The 18,700-nt window shown below is 39.8% G+C and overlaps 1 protein-coding gene across 3 annotated transcripts in view; it reads left to right on the plus strand.

The window, feature by feature from the left end:
• Nucleotides 1–18,700, plus strand: part of SIPA1L1 (signal induced proliferation associated 1 like 1) — a 380,780-nt gene that overhangs the window by 281,451 nt on the left and 80,629 nt on the right. For all 3 annotated transcript variants that reach the window (XM_077818752.1, XM_077818751.1, XM_077818753.1), the window contains 2 exons: nucleotides 14,876–14,979; nucleotides 17,795–17,952. In XM_077818752.1, coding sequence (XP_077674878.1) covers nucleotides 14,876–14,979; nucleotides 17,795–17,952 — 262 coding nt within the window. The remainder of the gene's footprint in view (nucleotides 1–14,875; nucleotides 14,980–17,794; nucleotides 17,953–18,700) is intronic.

Below are 18,700 nucleotides of genomic sequence, written 5' to 3' on the forward strand. Positions count from 1 at the left end.
TTTAAAAACTCTGACATCTTTAAACGTTAGGATTAACCCATTTGTATTGAAGTCTGTCGTTATCTTGCTCCTTGCAGTACAGGAAATTTAAATAAGGAATTGAGTCATGAAAATAGAAAAACATTTATAAACTTCAGCTCAGCAAAAAATGTCCTGTTGCCATGGTTCTGCTATCACCAGTATTATAACTACAGGCAGTGAGAGCAAGAGATCATTAAAAATATGAAATTACTCAGCTTCTCAAGTATTACTTTAAAAGTCTATTTGCTGTAACCAGTAAAGAATGTCAAAATTGAATGTATAAAACTTGCTTAGAATTTTCAGTATTCACCTCCCTCAAATCAGTGCCATGTAACCTAGTTTTCCTACAGTGTCATGTAACCTGGGATCTATGAGAGAGATCATGTGGGAGACCCCTTAAAAAGCTAGGGAGGGGAGGAGTCAGCATTTGATTTCTCTAAGTAGGTGGGTGAAGAACTGATCTTTCCCTTGTGGTGGTGGTGGTTTTTCCACTTTGAACTGCGCTAGTATTTCTATTATTCAGAAGAGAAAAGTTCACTTTCCTCAAATCCCAAAAAGATAAGTCTTTTAAATGCAAATTTTATAAGAACTACAGGCTCTTCAGATTCTGCATGAATACAGAGAGTAGATATTTCCAAGTGATAAATCTGCAAAATGAATTGAGTGGTTAGGAAACTGTTGAAGGAAACAACCTTCCAGAGACATATGTTGTCTGTACCCTTGAATGTTACTGTATCTGGCACAGGAAAATATTGCACAAGCTACACTTCAAGATAGTTAACATTTTTCAGTTTTTAATTCCTGGATTCTTATACTTTTGGAGCTCATTAAAGTACCTTGCATTCATATTCAGCATTGGTAGTTCTTGCTTTTGGTATCTAAATCTAATTTTACCCTGAAATTTTATCATTTTCTCTAAAACTTGAGTGTTCAGATGTGAACTTCTATTTCTGGGTCTGGTAGGTTTTTTTTCACTGTACTGTGTTGCACCTGCAGAGAGCTTTGAAATCCCTTAATTCAAAATAGGTTTAAGATTTGATTTTGATATATTCATGTAATATAAAATTATGTATGTATAAAGTCCCAAAAGATGCCAAGAATTGTATTCTTTATATGCAGTATTTTATTTTTACGTAAAATTTGTAAATGTAGATTCTGTGCAGAGCAAGCACTATGTTTAAACTTCATATGTAAGAATATAGAAAAATTGACTTATTACTGCATAAGCTCTATTTTTAAGAATGGTCTCTCTGGCTGTTAGTATCTTAATATTATTATTAAGACTATGTCTCTTCCTCTCTTCTGGTTTAGAGTTTTATCAAGGTCCAGTATCTAAAGCATTTTTTCTTTCTTTTTTGGGTGATAATCCCTATGTATTTCATTTCTGGTGTGCTTGTGCCCCATTAGCTCAAGATTGGTTTCTTTTGGTCAGCAGTGTCTGTTGAGGCCATGCCTATGCCCTAGGTCCCCTCATGCTCTCACCACCTGAGTGCATAAAGGACAGAGTAGGTCCAGTTGTCCCTCTTATTTCCTGTGGCCGTGACAAAAAATCCCTGACAGTACCCATATCTCTTGCACACTGTGCAAGCCAAAATCTATTTTTGTAAATAATTACTATGTTCTTATAGTGTTAGTTTAATGTAGTTAGTATTAGTATTTGCTAATACTGGCTGACTCACACTCTCTCTATCTTTATCTATATCTCTATACATCTGTAGATATCTATAGCTATAGAGAGAGAGAATGAGAGACTTACTTTTTAGATTTAGCAATTTGTGGTACCAGGGCATAGTCTTTATGGCAGAACTGGTCTCAAGACTTGCCCCTCTTACGATGAAACTATTATGCTGAACCATGCATAATTGAGGTGTGTGTGCGTGTTGCTTTGGAGAGGGGCACATCCTAGAAAAATGCTGACTGTTGTTCTTTTTCTAAAAGACCACAAAAGGTAGGAGAGGCTTGCTGCAAACTATTTCTCTTAGAGAGATTGATTCCTCAGAACTGGAAAAGAAAGGCACTGCTAGGCCTCGGACTCAGTGCTCCTGCAAGCTCCAGTTCAACTCCCAAGCTCTTGGCTAAGAAGTTGTTAGCGAAGACCATTAGAGAAGCTAAGACATCTGAGAGGTGTAGGAAGGAGTTCTCAGGTGAACAGGGGCTGCAAACAGTGGAATTTTGGAGTGAGTGGATGTGAATGATGTTGGAACAACTGTTGTGGTCTGCGTTGGCTGTGCTAACTTCTCCTTTCTGATGGAAGACTTAAGAGGTCCCTGGTGCATGAAATGCAAGCTGCTGGCCACGGGTACAGTGACTAGAGTGAAATCCCTGTAAGATGCATGGACACTTTTCAAATACACCATAATCGAGGCTCAACTTAAATGTATACCCCAAATTAAAAAACACAGTAAAAAAACTAAAATAGAGCCACCGTGGCTTAACCATGTCAAAGGAGCAGAGAGAGAGATAAAAAGGCATCTTTTAAAAAGTGGAAGTCAAATCCTAATGAGGTAAATAGAAAGGAGCTTAAACACTGCCAAATTAAATGTAAAAATGTAATCAGAGAAGCCAAAAAGGAGTTTGAAGAACATCTAGCCAAAAACTCAAAAGGTAATAATAACAAAATGTTTAAGGACATCAGAAGCAGGAAGCCTGCTAAACAATCAGTGAGGCCCCTGGACGATGGAGAGACAAAAGGAGCACTTAACGATGATAAAGTCATTGCGGAGAAACTAAATGAATTCTTTGCTTCAGTCTTCACGGCTGAGGATGTTAGGGAGATTCCCAAACCTGAGCCATCTTTTGCAGGTGACAAATCTAGTGTCACTAGAGGTGGTTTTGGAATTAATTGAGAAACTTAACAGTAACAAGTCACCGGGACCAGATGGCATTCACCCAAGAGTTCTGAAAGAACTCAAATATGAAATTGCGGCACTATTAACTATGGTTTGTAACCTGTCCTTTTAATCAGCTACTATGCCCAATGACTGGAAGATAGCTAATGTAACGCCAATATTTAAGAAGGGCTCTAGAGGTGATCCTGGCAATTACAGACCGGTAAGTCTAATGTCAGGACCGGGCAAATTAGTTGAAACAATAGTAAAGAATAAAATTGTCAGACACACATAGAAGAACATAAATTGTTGCGCAAAAGTCAAGATGGTTTCTGTAAAGGGAGATCATGTCTTACTAATCTATTAGAGTTCTTTGAGGGGGTCAACTAACATGTGGACAAGGGAGATCCAGTGGACATAGTGTACTTATATTTCCAGAAAGCCTTTGACAAGATCCCTCACCAAAGGCTCTTGCATAAATTAAGTTGTCATGGAATAAGAAGGAAGATCCTTTCATGGATTGAGAACTGGTTAAGAGACAGAGAATAAAGAGTAGGAATAAATGGTAAATTTTCAGAATGGAGAGGGGTAACTAGTGTTGTTCCCCAAGGGTCAGTCCTAGGACCAATCCTAGTCAACTTATTCATAAATGATTTGGAGAAAGGGGTAAACAGTGAGGTGGCAAAGATTGCAGATGATACTAAACTGCTCAAGATAGTTAAGACCAAAGCAGACTGTGAAGAACTTCAAAAAAATCTCACAAAACTAAGTGATTGGGCAACAAAATGGCAAATGAAATTTAATGTGGATAAATGTAAAGTAATGCACATTGGAAAAAATAACCCCAACTATACGTACAATATGATGGGGGCTAATTTAGCCACAACTAATCAGTAGAAAGATCTTGGAGTTATCGTGGATTGTTCTCTGAAGACGTCCACGCAGTGTGCAGCGGCAGTCAAAAAAGCAAATGGGATGTTAGGAATCATTAAAAAAAGGGATAGAGAATAAGACGGAGAATATCTTATTGCCCTTATATAAATCCATGGTATGCCCACATCTTGAATACTGCATGCAGATGTGGTCCCCTCATCTCAAAAAAGATATACGGGCATGTCATAAATATAAAGGGAAAGGTAAACCCCTTTGAAATCCCTCCTGGCCAGGGGAAAGCTCCTCTCACCTGTAAAGGGTTAAGAAGCTAAAGGTAACCTCGCTGGCACCTGACCAAAATGACCAATGAGGAGACAAGATACTTTCAAAAGCTGGGAGGAGGGAGAGAAACAAAGGGTCTGTGTGTCTGTCTTATGCTGGTTTCTGCCGGGGATAGACCAGGAATGGAATCTTAGAACTTTTAGTAAGTAATCTAGCTAGGTATGTGTTAGATTATGATTTCTTTAAATGGCTGAGAAAAGAATTGTGCTGAATAGAATAACTATTTCTGTCTGTGTATCTTTTTTGTAACTTAAGGTTTTGCCTAGAGGGGTTCTCTATGTTTTTGAATCTAATTACCCTGTAGGATATCTACCATCCTGATTTTACAGGGGGGATTTGTTTATTTCTATTTACTTCTATTTTTATTAAAAGTCTTCTTGTAAGAAAACTGAATGCTTTTTCATTGTTCTCAGATCCAAGGGTTTGGATCTGTGGTCACCTATGCAAATTGGTGAGGCTTTTTATCCAACATTTCCCAGGAAAGGGGGGGTGCAAGTGTTGGGAGGATTGTTCATTGTTCTTAAGATCCAAGGGTCTGGGTCTGTAGTCACCTAGGCAAATTGGTGAGGCTTTTTACTAAACCTTGTCCAGGAAGTGGGGTGCAAGGTTTTGGGAAGTATTTTGGGGGGAAAGATGCGTCCAAACAGCTCTTCCCCAGTAACCAGTATTAGTTTGGTGGTGGTAGCGGCCAATCCAAGGACAAAGGGTGGAATATTTTGTACCTTGGGGAAGTTTTGACCTAAGCTGGTAAAGATAAGCTTAGGAGGTTTTTCATGCAGGTCCCCACATCTGTACCCTAGAGTTCAGAGTGGGGGAGGAACCTTGACAGGGCATTAGAAAAGGTTCAGAAAAGGCAACTAAAATGATTAGGGGTTTGGAACGGGTCCCATATGAGGAGAGATTAAAGAGGCTAGGACTTTTCAGCTTGGAAAAGAGGAGACTAAGGGGGGATATGGTAGAGGTACATAAAATCATGAGTGGTGTGGAAAAGTGAATAAGGAAAAGTTATTTACTTGTTCCCATAATATAAGAACTAGGGGCCACCAAATGAAATTAATGGGCAGCAGGTTTAAAACAAAGAAAAGGAAGTTCTTCTTCACTCAGCGCACAGTCAACCTGTGGAACTCCTTGCTTGAGGAGGTTGTGAAGGCTAGGACTATAACAGGGTTTTAAAAGAGACCTGGATAAATTCATGGAGGTTAAGTCCATTAATGGCTATTAGCCAGGAAGGGTAAGGAATGGTGTTCCTAACCTCTATTTGCCAGAGGGCGGAGATGGATGGCAGGAGAGAGATCACTTGATCATTACCTGTTAGGTTCACTTCCTCTGGGGCACCTGGCATTGGCCACTGTTGGTAGACAGGATACTGGGCTGGATGGACCTTTGATCTGACCCAGTGTGGCCTTCTTATGGAAGAGATGATACGTGATCTGGAAACCTAAGTTTCAAGATTGAGTAGCATCTGAGAAAAAACAGACCTATTGCGTAACCAGATTCAGAAAATGTTGTCTCAGATGCCACAAGGGGAAGGATCAAGGTGATAAGGGATTGGAGAAAGTAGAAAACAAAGAAGTCGGCTGATGATTTGTGACCAAGAGGAGAGAGAGAACCGTGAAGCATTCATTCCAGCTAGAAGTATCAAATCAGTATCAGAAACTCCACAAGTCATCTACTGAGGAACCTGTCTTTGGAGGACTGGAACAGAAAGCTACAAGGGACATACCAGATGTGTATCCTTGTGTTGTAAAATAAGCAGCTACCAAGAGAGGTTCTTCTTTGAGTGCTTGCTCATATCGATTCCATTCTAGATGTGCGTACACCCACGGACGCGGTCATCAGAGATTTTTGCCTTAGTGGCATCCTTAGGGCTGCTGTGGCACACGCATCATCGGCAGACTTCCTGGCGCAGGGTTTCTGAAATTGTATGGAGCACTGGTTAGGGGAGGCTATGCCTCCCCAAACAGCCAGGCGTGGCCCACCCCCCTATCCGACCCTCCTTGCTTCTCGCCCCCCATGTCCCCCCACCAGGACTCCTGCCACATCCAACCTCCCTGACCCCTGACCGCCCCCAGATCCCCTACCCCTGACTCTCCCCCACTGCTCCATCCAACCCCTCCTCTCATTCCTGACTGCCCCCCCCAGGACCCCTGCCCGATCCAACCACCCTTTCTCCCTGACTGCCCCTCCTCCCCTCCCCATCCAACTCCCCCCCCCACTTCCTGACCGCACCCCCACCGGGACCCCTGCCCCCATTCAAGCCCCCTGTTCCCCTCCCTCTGACTGCCCCGACACCTATCCACACCCTCACCCCCGACCACCCCTCCCAACTCCCCTGCCCTCTATCCAACGCCCCCGCCCCCTTACCACATTGCCTAGAGCACTGGTGGCTGGCGGCACTAGAGCTGTGCCGCACAGAGCACCAGGACAGACAGCTGTGCCGCCCAGCTGGAGCCAGCCATGCCACCGCTCAGCACAGAGCACCGGGTCAGGCCATGGCTCTGCAGCCCCACTGCCCAGAGCAGTGAGCTGAGGCTGCGGGGGAGGGGGAACAGCAGGGGAGGGGCCAGGGGCTAGCCTCCAGGGCCAGGAGCTCAGAGACCGGGCAGGAGGGTTCTGTGGGTTGGATGTGGCCCTCGGGCCATAGTTTGCCCACCTCTGAACAAGATTATTTAGTGGTCCTTCTGGCCTTAAACTCTCTAAATTTATAAACACCTCTCTTCCAGAGAGCACAAATCTGCTAGACCTAGTAGAAAGAGGCTGAAATCATCTCTGCCTTTCTCTTCAAATGGTAGTTCATGACCCAAAATAGGTCCCTCTGACACACTCACAGAGACAGCTTGCCAAGCAATGGTACCACCTCAAGTGGAGCTCAGTACACTGCCCTATACTGATGCTTTGGTATCGGCTTTGATGCACATGATACCTATCGCCTTGATACCTGTGACTCTGATGCCAGCGACCTTGATGCAGCTGTTTTTGCTGCTGACCTTCTTGACACTGGAGCTATTTTTGAATAACATAACCTAACAATGACTATTCATCCTGAATCACCACTAATGTCTTTGGTGGTGAGAGTGCCATATACAGTGCCAACCAGTAATATTGTTATGGTGCTGAGCACTTCATAAACGCCAGTACCATAGCATAAGCTTGTAGTTTATCTTCCCCTGTTCAAGTACCCTCTCTTCAAAGACCGACATTATTTTCCTCAGCTTCTGAGCACAGAGAGAAACATCCCCTACCCACTCACTGTGCTTCTGTTCCAATGACTCCTACTTTTCATAGGAGTATAGGGCCCATTATTACACTCAGAGACCTTCAGGATGTAGGGATGAGCATTCTCCATGGTACCTACCATTTGGCCCGAACCCTTATCAGGCTCAATCCTCGCCTACTGGGCCCCTTTGGGGTATACAACAATCGAGAGCCAGCTTCTACTTCCGAGGCTAGGACTACCTCCCCTCTGAAATCCTGTACGGTGATACAAGAGGCACAGGTCACTCACACTTTGCAACTGCAGGAGCATGAAATGATAATCACCACCAAAGACATTAGTGGTGACTCAGGTTAAATAGTCATGGTTAGGTTAGGTTATTCAAAAATAGCTTCAGTGCCAAGAAGGTCAGTAGCTAGAGAAACATCTTTTGGCAGACATCAGTGTCTGAGGTGCCTACTTCCAGAAAAGCAGACTGGCACTGCCAAGTACCTTCATCTGGTCAAACTCAAAAGCATTTGAGTGCTTTTCTACACATCTGGTCCCAGGATTCTTAGGGGTCCATGATTGCAACCGCTGTACCTGAGAAAACCTGACAGCTAGAACCACCAAAAACACTACCACAAGACAAGAACCCAGAAAGATTAGATTTATTCAGAAGAAAAAGCTACTCCTCCGCAAGTTTGCAAATACATATTACTCATTTATCAGACACTGTTATCTAAATAAGATTATTTAAATGAAGACAGTTTAAAATGTGATTCATAAGGTAGCAAGGAGGAACTGAGGACTGTTGTCTCCAAGCGTCAGCTACTGGCCAACACTTCTCTCCAGGTGATGTTTAATGCATTGGACATAGTATCGAGATCTACGGCGCATCCATCTTCATGTGTCTTTAGGTATTGCCAAAGATTGCAGTCATAGACAACTATTGAGGATCCTCCATTTGATAGCTCTGACCTCTTTAACACCAAAACAGATGAAGCCTTGCACTAGCTAAAACACTCATGAGTAACTTAGATGTCTTTGGGAGTCTGCACACTGGCACTCAGGAGAAAACAAGCTAGGCTTCTGTCTTACTCCAGCAGAGCCTGCCCCTCACCCCACCCCCACGATAGTCAGTAGAGACCCTCAGAACCACCAAGAAAAAGAGAGAGGTTCCAACAAAGGGGAGACTACAGTTTCTTCATCTGCTACTCCCCCATTCTACAGAGGAAGAAAACAAATTTGATGCCTTGCTTATGAGTCACTTGGAGCATATAGAGGATCGGTACTTTTCCTCTTCTTCATATTGTCAACTGCCTGTTTTGTTTTCAAGAGGCCTGGAACCACATTGCCTCAGACCACTGGGTCTTAGATACCAATGAAGTGTGGTATTCCATACTTTTTCAGAGCTTTCCTACCCTATTTCTTCTTCCCCATCCTTCTTCAGGGCCCCTTCTCGTTAGAGGCTGTTACAGCAAGAAGTGGACTCACTTGTAAATCTCAGAGCAATAGAAGAAGTGCCTCTAGAATTCAGGGGAATGGATTTTACTCACATTATTTTTTAATTTCATAGAAGGGGGACTGACTCCCAATCCTGGGCTTGGCACAATTCAATGCCGTCATCTGCCGTTTCAAATTCAGGATGGTAATCCGAGCCTCTACAATCCTGTTAGTAGATCCTTAGGACAGATTAATGGCTCTTGATATACAGGACGTGTATTTTCACATAACAAATCACCTGGTACACAAAAAATACTTGAGATGACAGGTTAGAAGTGTCTAATATTGCGACAGATTTCTGTCCTTTGCTTTATCAACAGCACCAAGAACCTTCACCAACTACTTGGCAGTAGTGACAGCTCTGATGAAGCAAGGGATCCATTTATATTCTTGCCTCAACAGTTGGCTTATCTGAGAAACATCCCACACAGGTGATTGACTCTATTCACCAAATCCTACAGCTCAACAGTTTGGGTCTCAGACTCAAGAATCCAGAGAATAGAGGTCAGAGTACTGGATTCCGCAACAGCAAACACTAGTCTGTCTTAAGACAGATTCAAAACCATAGTGGATCTCATCACCCAGCTGCAGGTTCACCCTCAAATATCAGTAAGAGTCTGTCTCTCACTCCTAAGACTTCCTGCATATATATCACACAGCATGTCAGAGGTCACCTACGCTGCATGCAAGGATGATTGAAATCTGTATATCTACCCAACAGATATCACGTAGACATGAGGGTGTAGGTCCGCTGAGAAGTTCTTAGTGTTAAATTGGATCCTATCCAGGTATACAAAGGAGTACCTTTTTTTTTTTTAATCTCTATCCACCAGACTGCTGTTGACAGATGCTCCCCCTGTGGGGCTCTCTCTTTTTACCTAGACAGAACAAAACCATTCAGAAATTCCCCTATACTTTCTGTAACATTTGCAAACAAGGGTCAGAAAATGTCATCCTAGAGACTTTCTTAGGGGGTATCTGATTGTATTAGAGCAGGGGTAGGAAACCTATGGCACGTGTTCCAAAGGCGGAATGCGAGCTGATTTTTAGTGGCAGTCACACTGCCTGGGTCCTGGCCACCAGTCTGGGGGGGCTCTGCATTTTAATTTAATTTTAAATGAAGCTTCTTAAACATTTTTAAAACCTTATTTACTTTACATACGACAGTAGTTTAGTTGTATATTGTAGACTTATAGAAAGAGACCTTCTAAAAACATTAAAATGTATTACTGGCATGCAAAACCTTAAATTGGAGTAAATAAATGAAGACTCAGCACACCACTTCTGAAAGGTTGCCGACCCCTGTATTAGAGCTTGCTATGAGTTTGCCAGGCTAGATCCCCCCATACAGGATAGAGCCAGCTTCTCTGGAAAGATTGCCTCTTACTGAAACCTGTAAGGTGACTACACGGGAATCAGTACATACTCTTACACAGCATGATTCCCTAGTCAAGGCATCAAAATCTGACACCAGCTTTGGCAGAGCTGTCCTGCAGTCTTTACTTAAGTAGACTCCAAGCATTCACTTTCTGTCTGTCAGAACACTGCTTTTGATTCACGAGAAGTGGTATACAGATGGACAGCCACTCAAAGAAAGAATTACTAACCCTACTGTAATTGTAGTTCTTTGAGATGTTATCCATATGTATTCCACAACCCACCCCCTTCCCTCACTATTAAAGTCCTGTAACATCTGAAGTTTGTATTGATAAAGGAAATGAAGGACATTTAGGCCTGCTCTGCCCGTTATGTCCTAGGAAAGGGGGTGCCAGGACTCCTAAGGTGCAGCCCCGGCCCCAGTGGACACAACTGGCCAAAATAATTTAATCTTGAGCACATGGGGCACATGCATACCAGAAGGAGAATAATATAGACAACTCATCTTGATGAACCAGTTGCTGTATGGTAAATAGCCATTCTTTCCTGTGATAGTCCTGTTACGAAAGGCCCTTGTGAAAAAAAATATGAAATAAAATAAAATATTTTATTTTAATGTGAAATAATGTGAAAAAATGTGAAATAAAAAATGGTGATGGTGATGATTTCGGCTTATGAGACTGCAGCAGCCCTGCTATGCAGAGGTCTACACCTGTGAAAACTGTCTTAAGCTTTTTGCAGCTGTTTGCTTTTCAAAAGCTAGAGACCACCCTTAAGAACAGTTGTTTTGGAATCCGTATTTAGGAAACTGTTTCCTGGCTGGAAATTCTGCATTGAGTCACCAAATAGGAAACTTAGAGTTGACTGTGAAGCTGCTCTTACAGCAAGCTCTATCTGATCATTGGATCACAAGGAAGATCAGTGCTGTGGTGTAGGTTAATTCCCTAGTCCTTTATCCTTTTGGCAGCATTTCACAAGCAACAAAAGACAGGTGCATGATCCAAGACAGGATATAAGGCGTTCCCGGCACAAAGGAAAGCTGATTTTAGGTATTGTATGAAAATGCAACAAGATTAAATTTTATTTGATGTCAAAAAGGAAATTAAAGCTAAGGATTGTTTTGAGAAATGTTAAGATTAGTTTCTCAGTGTTTGCTCTTACAAGTGATCATTGCAGTTAATGTTTTCCGTAACATCATAAATGAAAAGTGTTCATGACAGATATGTAGAATTCCTTCAGTTTTAAACATTGTGTCCTTTCAATTGAACACCTATTTCATATAGACTAGGGCAATGATCTCTACTCATCTTAGTAATGAACTTCAGCCAGTACAATTGCTGAAAGGAACAACATCTATTTGTTTTGTTTGGGTAAGGGGAAGTAGCCTAACTCTTGCTAGTCAGCAGTCTTTGGAAAGGAAATAAGGTTTGGAAATTACATGTATCCTAGGGTTACAACGAATTATGGTAATAATTTAAAATAAGTAAAAAAACAAGGAAACCTGTCAAACTACTTCCGTTGTTGTTACATTGTCTTTAAATATTATAACCAGTTGTGTTTAAGGATAAATGTTTCATTTCTGTCTAGCATGATGGATATTCATTCATGAATATTTAAAAAGTGTAATAAGATGACCTGGGTAACTTCAGGACTGTCAACTTGACTTTGATCGAGAATAATGGAATTGATTCTATTGGTCTTGATTAATAAAGAATTAAACGCCAATCAACATGGATTTACAGAAAGTAGATCTTATTAAACCACCCTGATTTTTGGAGGTTTTATGTTTGGTTGATAAATAATAATAGTTAATAGTATTGATGTAATATACTTTGACTTCTATAAGGCATTTGACTTGGTACCACACAGCATTTTGATTAAGAAACTAGAATCCTACAAAATCAATATAGCATACATTACATAGATTAAAAACTGACTGACAGGTCTCAAAATGTAATTGTAAATGGAATCGTCAAGTGGGTGTGTTTCTGGTGGGATCCTTCTGGGATTGGTTCTTGGCCCAGTGCTATTTAACATTTTTATCAATGACCTGGAAGAAAACACAAAACAATTAATGGTAAAAATGCAGATAAGACAAAGATTGGGGGAGTGGTAAATAATAACAATCTGGATCACTTGGTAAACTGGGCATGAGCGAACAATTTCCATTTTAATAAGACCAAATGTAAAATCATCCATCTAGGAAGAATGAATGCAGGCCATAGTTACAGAATGGAGGGCTCTATCCTGAGAAGCAGAGACTCTGAAAAAGACTTGGGGGATCATGGTGGATAATCATCCGAGCATGGGTTCCCAGTGTGATACTGTGGCCAGAAAGGCTAATGTGATCCTTGAATGTATATACAGGGGAATCTTGCATAGGAGTAGGGAGATTATATATACTCCCCTGTATTTGGCACTGGTAGGACTGCTTGTGGAATACCGTGTCCAGTTCTGGTGTCAGCAGTTCAAGAAGGATGTTGGTAAATTGGGGAGACTTAAGAGAAGAGCCATGAGAATGCTTAAGGTATTAGAAAACAAGCCTTATAAAGAAAGACTCAGTGAACTAAATCTATTTAGCTTATCAAAGAAAAAGTTAAGGGGTAACTTGATCACAGTCTGTAAGTACCTACAAGGGAAACAGAAATTTGATAATAGAGGGCTCTTCAGTCTAGCAGTGAAAAGTAGAAACAAAATCCAGTGACTGGAAGTTGAAGCTAGACAAATTGAGTCCAGAAATATGGTGCACATTTTTAACAGGGTAAATTACCATGGAACACCTTATCAAGGGTTGTGGTGAATTCTCCATCATTAGCAGCTTTTAAATCAAAATTGGTTGTTTATCTAAAAGATATACTCTGATTCAAACAGGAGTCAATTTGGGGAAGTCCTGTGACCTATGTTATAGAAGAGGTCAGACTAGTTGATCACAATGGCCCCTTCTGACTTTACGATCTATGAATCTGGGAAAACCGTCTTGATCCTCAGGAATGACACTTACTTCTTCTGAAGTCAACAGCCTGTCACTGTCTTACAAACGGCTGGTTTTGTTCTTTGGTGAAAGCATTCTGGACTGTCAGGAGAGAAGAAATGTGAGTGAGGACAAATAAGAGAATTTTCTATATGACACAGTTTAAGGATATATTCGCTAGAGCAGTGCCAATAATAGATTTTACTGGTTCACTGGCAATTCCGAAAAAATTAATTATTAAACTCATAGACTTGTGGAAATGAGTTCCACAAATTAATTACAAGTTATATAAAATATATTTCCTTTTTTCAGTTTGAAATGTGTTGCCTTTTAATGGAATGTCATCTTGTTTTTATTGAGAAAGAAATTGGAAGTGCCCAATTTACCTGTTCTTGACCAATCAATACTTGCACACTTCAATCCTATTCCATCTTATTTTTCTTTTTTCTAAACTACACAGTCCCAGCTGTACTAATCTCTCTCCATACAAAGGTCTGTCTTTCCATTTCTAATAATTTTTGTCACCTGTCTCAGCATCCTTTCTATATCTACTATACCTCTTTTGAGGTAAGATGGCCAGAACTGAACACAGTATTCCAGGTGGGAGAATAACTTTGGTTAATATAATGCCAGTATAATATTTTCATGATTATTTTCCCTCCTATTCCTTAAGCATGCTAACATGTTGTTTGCTTTTTGACTGCCATTCTCCGTTGAACAGAGGTTTTCAATGAGCTTTTTTTCTGATTGGTTACAGTTAATTTAGAAGCTTGCATTATACATTGATATTTTAAATGATCTCTTTCAATTCCTTACTTCATATGCTGAGTGTGTCAACACTGAGTTTCATCTGCCATCATGCTATCCATTCACCTTGCTTTAAATCCCTTTGAAGTAGGTCTGTTTAAGCTTGATTGACCTAAAAGATTTTGTCATCTGCATGTTTTGCCATCTCAGTCTTTTCCCAAGATCATTAATTAGCATGTTAAACAACACTCATTTGTATAAGAAACACCCCAATGTTCACCTTTTTGCCATGTTGAAACTGGTCATTTATTCATGCTTCTTTAGCTTTGTCTGTTAGACATTTTCTACTCTTTACAGTATTTTCCCACTCACCACATGGCTATCTACTTGCCTTAATAGCTTCTTGTAAGGGACTTTTTCAAAGGTTTTTTGAAATACTTTTAGAAAGACGGAGTATGCAGATAAGGACATTAAACTAGAAGCCACTTAACATCCAGAGAACACTAAGTGATCCATGCAAGACACATGTTGGTCCATAAGGTAAAGCTATCAGGCATTTTTATCACCATATTCTGCAACACTAAGTAATGTTCTGTACCATTAGAAAGCTATTTACTTAGCTTTGTACTATATAACATTAATATATATTTCATAAGTATATATGTGATACTCTTAAAGAGTTCCCTGTTGTATTTCCTACAATGCTGGTGCTCAATTAGACTGAGTTCAGGATGTTCAGGATTCTTAATTTCATAATGTCCTTACTTCTTACAAGTTCTTTCTAACATCTTGTATTAAAATAGCATTGCAAAATTATACTTGCCTGCTGGGTGAGCAATTTTAGCAGGTGAGTAAATTATGGTTAGGTTTGTCATTGTTATTAAGGTGAAGATGAATGATGAGTGCGTTTTGTACCTGGGCTAGTACGTTTTCATAACAATGTGGCAACCCCATTTTAAAGTATTTTTAAGGACTTAATAGTGTTGTTTTTTCACTTTATTATTTTTTTAATTGCAGCTGATTCAACAGGAACTCACTCTCTCTATACAACTTACAAAGACTATGAAATCATGTTTCATGTTTCCACCATGCTTCCATACACTCCTAACAACAAGCAACAGGTAGGATGGACTTCGACCATTTAGAATTCCTCTGTCCTCCACCTCATAAAGTAGTTGTACTGTCAAATGATAACTGAATATTACACCTATAGCAGTGGCAGAAAGCACTTAACTTTGTTGAAGTATTGAATACAGAGTGTTCTAAAAGAAAGTGAATAAACAGGGAAAAATTTAGGTCAACTGCAGAGAGCTTTGTGAATAATCTCATACTTAAAATAGTAAATAACTGCATTGGTATTTGACAACTACTATATGCAGCCTGTTAAAAAGTACTCTCCAGTGTCTAAACAACACAGAAATAGAAGAGATTGAATTACGTATGTATCGGGAATAAAACTGGCTAACTGTCACAGGATGCTTAGCAAACAGGTTTATGTAGGTCTCACTGTAGGCTCTTAATAGGTAGAAAGAACAGTCCTGTGAAAAAATGTATTTTCAATATATTTTAGTATTAGCTATTATCTGACATTTTCAAGAAGAGAGAACACAGTACAATAATATTAATAACGATATATAAAATCAGAAAAGATTCTAGTGCTCTATACAGTAAATAAATATTACTACTTGAAGCACTCAAATTCAGCAGCTTCTAATAAGAAACATGACTGCCATTAAGATTGGACAGCAGCACTATACAACAATTTATAATAAGATATGAAAAATTATTTAAAGTTCAGGGGGAATTTTAGGTAGCTGTAATGTATATATTCATACAATAATTACCAAAAGTGGAAGCTGGTGCTGTTATCCCAAAGACCAGGGGGATTTCTGTTCATTCTAGATTCAAGAATTTTAGCCTTCAACTGAATTTGTTAAAAGTTCAGAATGGTGAGCTTAGGTTCCATCATCCCTTCCTTCAGTCCACTGAAATCCTTCCAAGAGAGTGCACCTGTTCAAGCAATACTTGAAGAAAAAAAACACATTAATTGTGAGTGACTGAAGTTCTCTGAGATGATTGCCTGCACAGACCCACATGGCACGCTCTCCACAGTCTACGGTCCCGGCTATTAATCAGTGATAGGAGCTCAGGGACATGGCTGCAGTTTTTAATATGCCCTTAGTTCCAAAAATTAAATATCACGAGGGAACACATGAGTGGCCCCAACAGCCAAAGTTTCCCAGAGGGTTCTGATAAGTAGTTCTCAACCAGGGGTCCAGGGCTGCAAGCAGGTTTCAGGGGGGCTGTCAAGCAGGACATGGGGCTGAAGCCTGAGGCCTCGAGCCCCGCCACGCAGGGCTGAAGCCGAAGCCTGAGCAACTTAACTTTGCTGGCCCCCCTGTGGTATGAGGCCTGGGGAATTGCCCTGCTTACTACCCCCTAACGTTCCTTGGCTTTTATATGCAGAAAAACAGTTGTGGAACAGGTGGGCCAGGGAATTTTTATAGCATGTTGGCGGGGGGGAGCTCAAAAAGAAAAAGCTTGAGAACCCCTGGATATGGAGTCCATAGGTGTACCCAGGGGTGTTGATCTATAGAGGAAATAATCTCAGTTCCCAGTCACGAGATACTTTTTTTGTCCTCTTAATCATCTAATCACACCTTAGCAGTGATATAGGGTCTTACAAGCTAAACAGAGATGGACTGGTTCAGTTCTCTGAAGAGAGATCTTAAAGGACAAAAATATATATAAGTGTTTGCAGAAAGCTATTTTGGCCATGCAGTAGTTGTCATTTTCTCCTCAGAGACAGAATTAAATCAGTGCCTGTCATGGTAGTTGTGGGGGTGGGAAAGAGGAGTGCTGTATTGTTTGAGGTTCTGTCCTGTGTTTGAAACATAAAATCAAGGTCTTATAGCACCCTTGGCATCTTTTATAAGAGCAGAGATGTCAACTCAAGTAACCTGGCCAATTTCAAACTCAGATAATCACATTCTATCTACATAAATTCCCCCTACCTATACATTTTCAGTTGAATAAATTTAATAGTCTCTTCCTTTCCTAAAGCATTCTGTAATGTTGCTGTGTACTGTAAAACAACTTCTTTTCAGTCCAGAAGTGGCTGCTTTTCTGTGATGAAGGAAGTTGGTGTATTAATTTACAAATAAAACCTGAAACGTTTTATATTATTACAAGATCACAGTATGAATTTTTGTTTACTTTTGTCTGCTAACCAGCATTTTTGTTTTCATCCTATTATGCCCAGTTTGAGTGTTTATTGCAGAATTGCATTAGGATCTTGTGCTCTTTTGTGTGTAATAAAAAGTTTTTGTTGCAGTTATTTTTGCAGAAGAAGAATATTTTTAGACTGTAGTGTTGGGTTTAAAAAAAATAACATCTTTGAAAAATACATTAACGTACACTGTCAACCAGTTTAAACCAGAAATATTAAGCTACCTCAAATTTGTAATAATTATATATTGAGTGTTGTTCAACTTCTAAATATTACCAGCCAATAATGTTGGAACTCACACACACACAAAGTAGACAAACTAAACCATAACATGCCTTGCATTACAATTCATTTGCTTTTTAGAATCACTTAAAATCTTCCCCATACATCGTCCTTTCTTTGTGTTTAAAATAGAATTAAAACTGTTGTTATGGAAACAGAAAATGCAAGATGCTAGCATTTTGTCTAATATGTTAGACGTTGGCAAGTTCCTCATTTAAGTCCTCAGATATTTTGTGTATTAATGTCTGCATTGACTTGTAGAATAAAACGATGGCAATAGCTGCGTGGCTTACACAAAAATACCCCATAATTAGTCATGATATTTAAAAATATAATTGCAGGAGAAATGAAAAAATTATGAAAAGATTGATGCATTTTAACCTATTCTCTGAGATTTCCATTGTCATCTTTTTAATTTTTTTTAGCTCCTGAGAAAACGGCATATTGGAAACGATATTGTGACGATTGTTTTCCAGGAAACTGGAGCACAGCCATTCAGCCCAAAGAACATTCGTTCTCACTTCCAGCATGTCTTTGTCATTGTAAGAGTGCACAACCCCTGCACTGACAACATCTGTTACAGGTAGCTATTATCAGGTTAACAGCAAAAAGGAAATATTGACATATGCTGAGGCTTAGCACCTTTTTTGCATTCTTAAATGGAATACACTTTATTGCTTCCTTTAAGGAAACAGTTTTCTGGATTTTGTGATGTTAATAATGTTCTCTAGCTTTCAAATGAGAATGGGTACTAGTGGGCACATAGACATTTTCAGGAAACAAGTTGCTAAAAATAGTGCCTAAATAGGTGCATTTGAACATGTAAAATAAGGATTTATTTTGTTACTGATTGGATACTGAGTTCTGGGATCCTTATATTTTTAATCATAGGGTTTAAAAACTGTGGTGCAGTTTTGAAATTAGGCTGTTACCCTTTTGAGAAATTTATGAGGCTTCCAGATTAATTGAATTAGCACTGGATCAATCGATGTTTAATCTATTTGTGCTCATTAAATTTTTGTATTGAAAGTGGATTTTATGCTCAATTTTCTAAGATTAGGTAACTAATTTATATGTAGAAAGAAAACTTTTGGTATCATTTGATAGTATTCTTAATATTTGTAGTCTAGTAAAAATACAGATTTTTGTTGAGAACTCATAATGGGTTTGCTGGTTTTTGTGGAAAAGACTCAGGAATCTGAGTTCATGCTGCCACTTCATTGAAGCCATTGAAGAAGTGTGGCCAGATCTGCAGAAAGAAGAAACTGAGAGTTACATTTTCTGTCTGAAACCGTATTTTTATTACACAGTTGGCTTCTGTACAGAAATGT

The sequence above is a fragment of the Eretmochelys imbricata genome, chromosome 6 (genome assembly GCF_965152235.1).
Source record: "Eretmochelys imbricata isolate rEreImb1 chromosome 6, rEreImb1.hap1, whole genome shotgun sequence".
Taxonomy (NCBI): domain Eukaryota; kingdom Metazoa; phylum Chordata; order Testudines; family Cheloniidae; genus Eretmochelys; species Eretmochelys imbricata.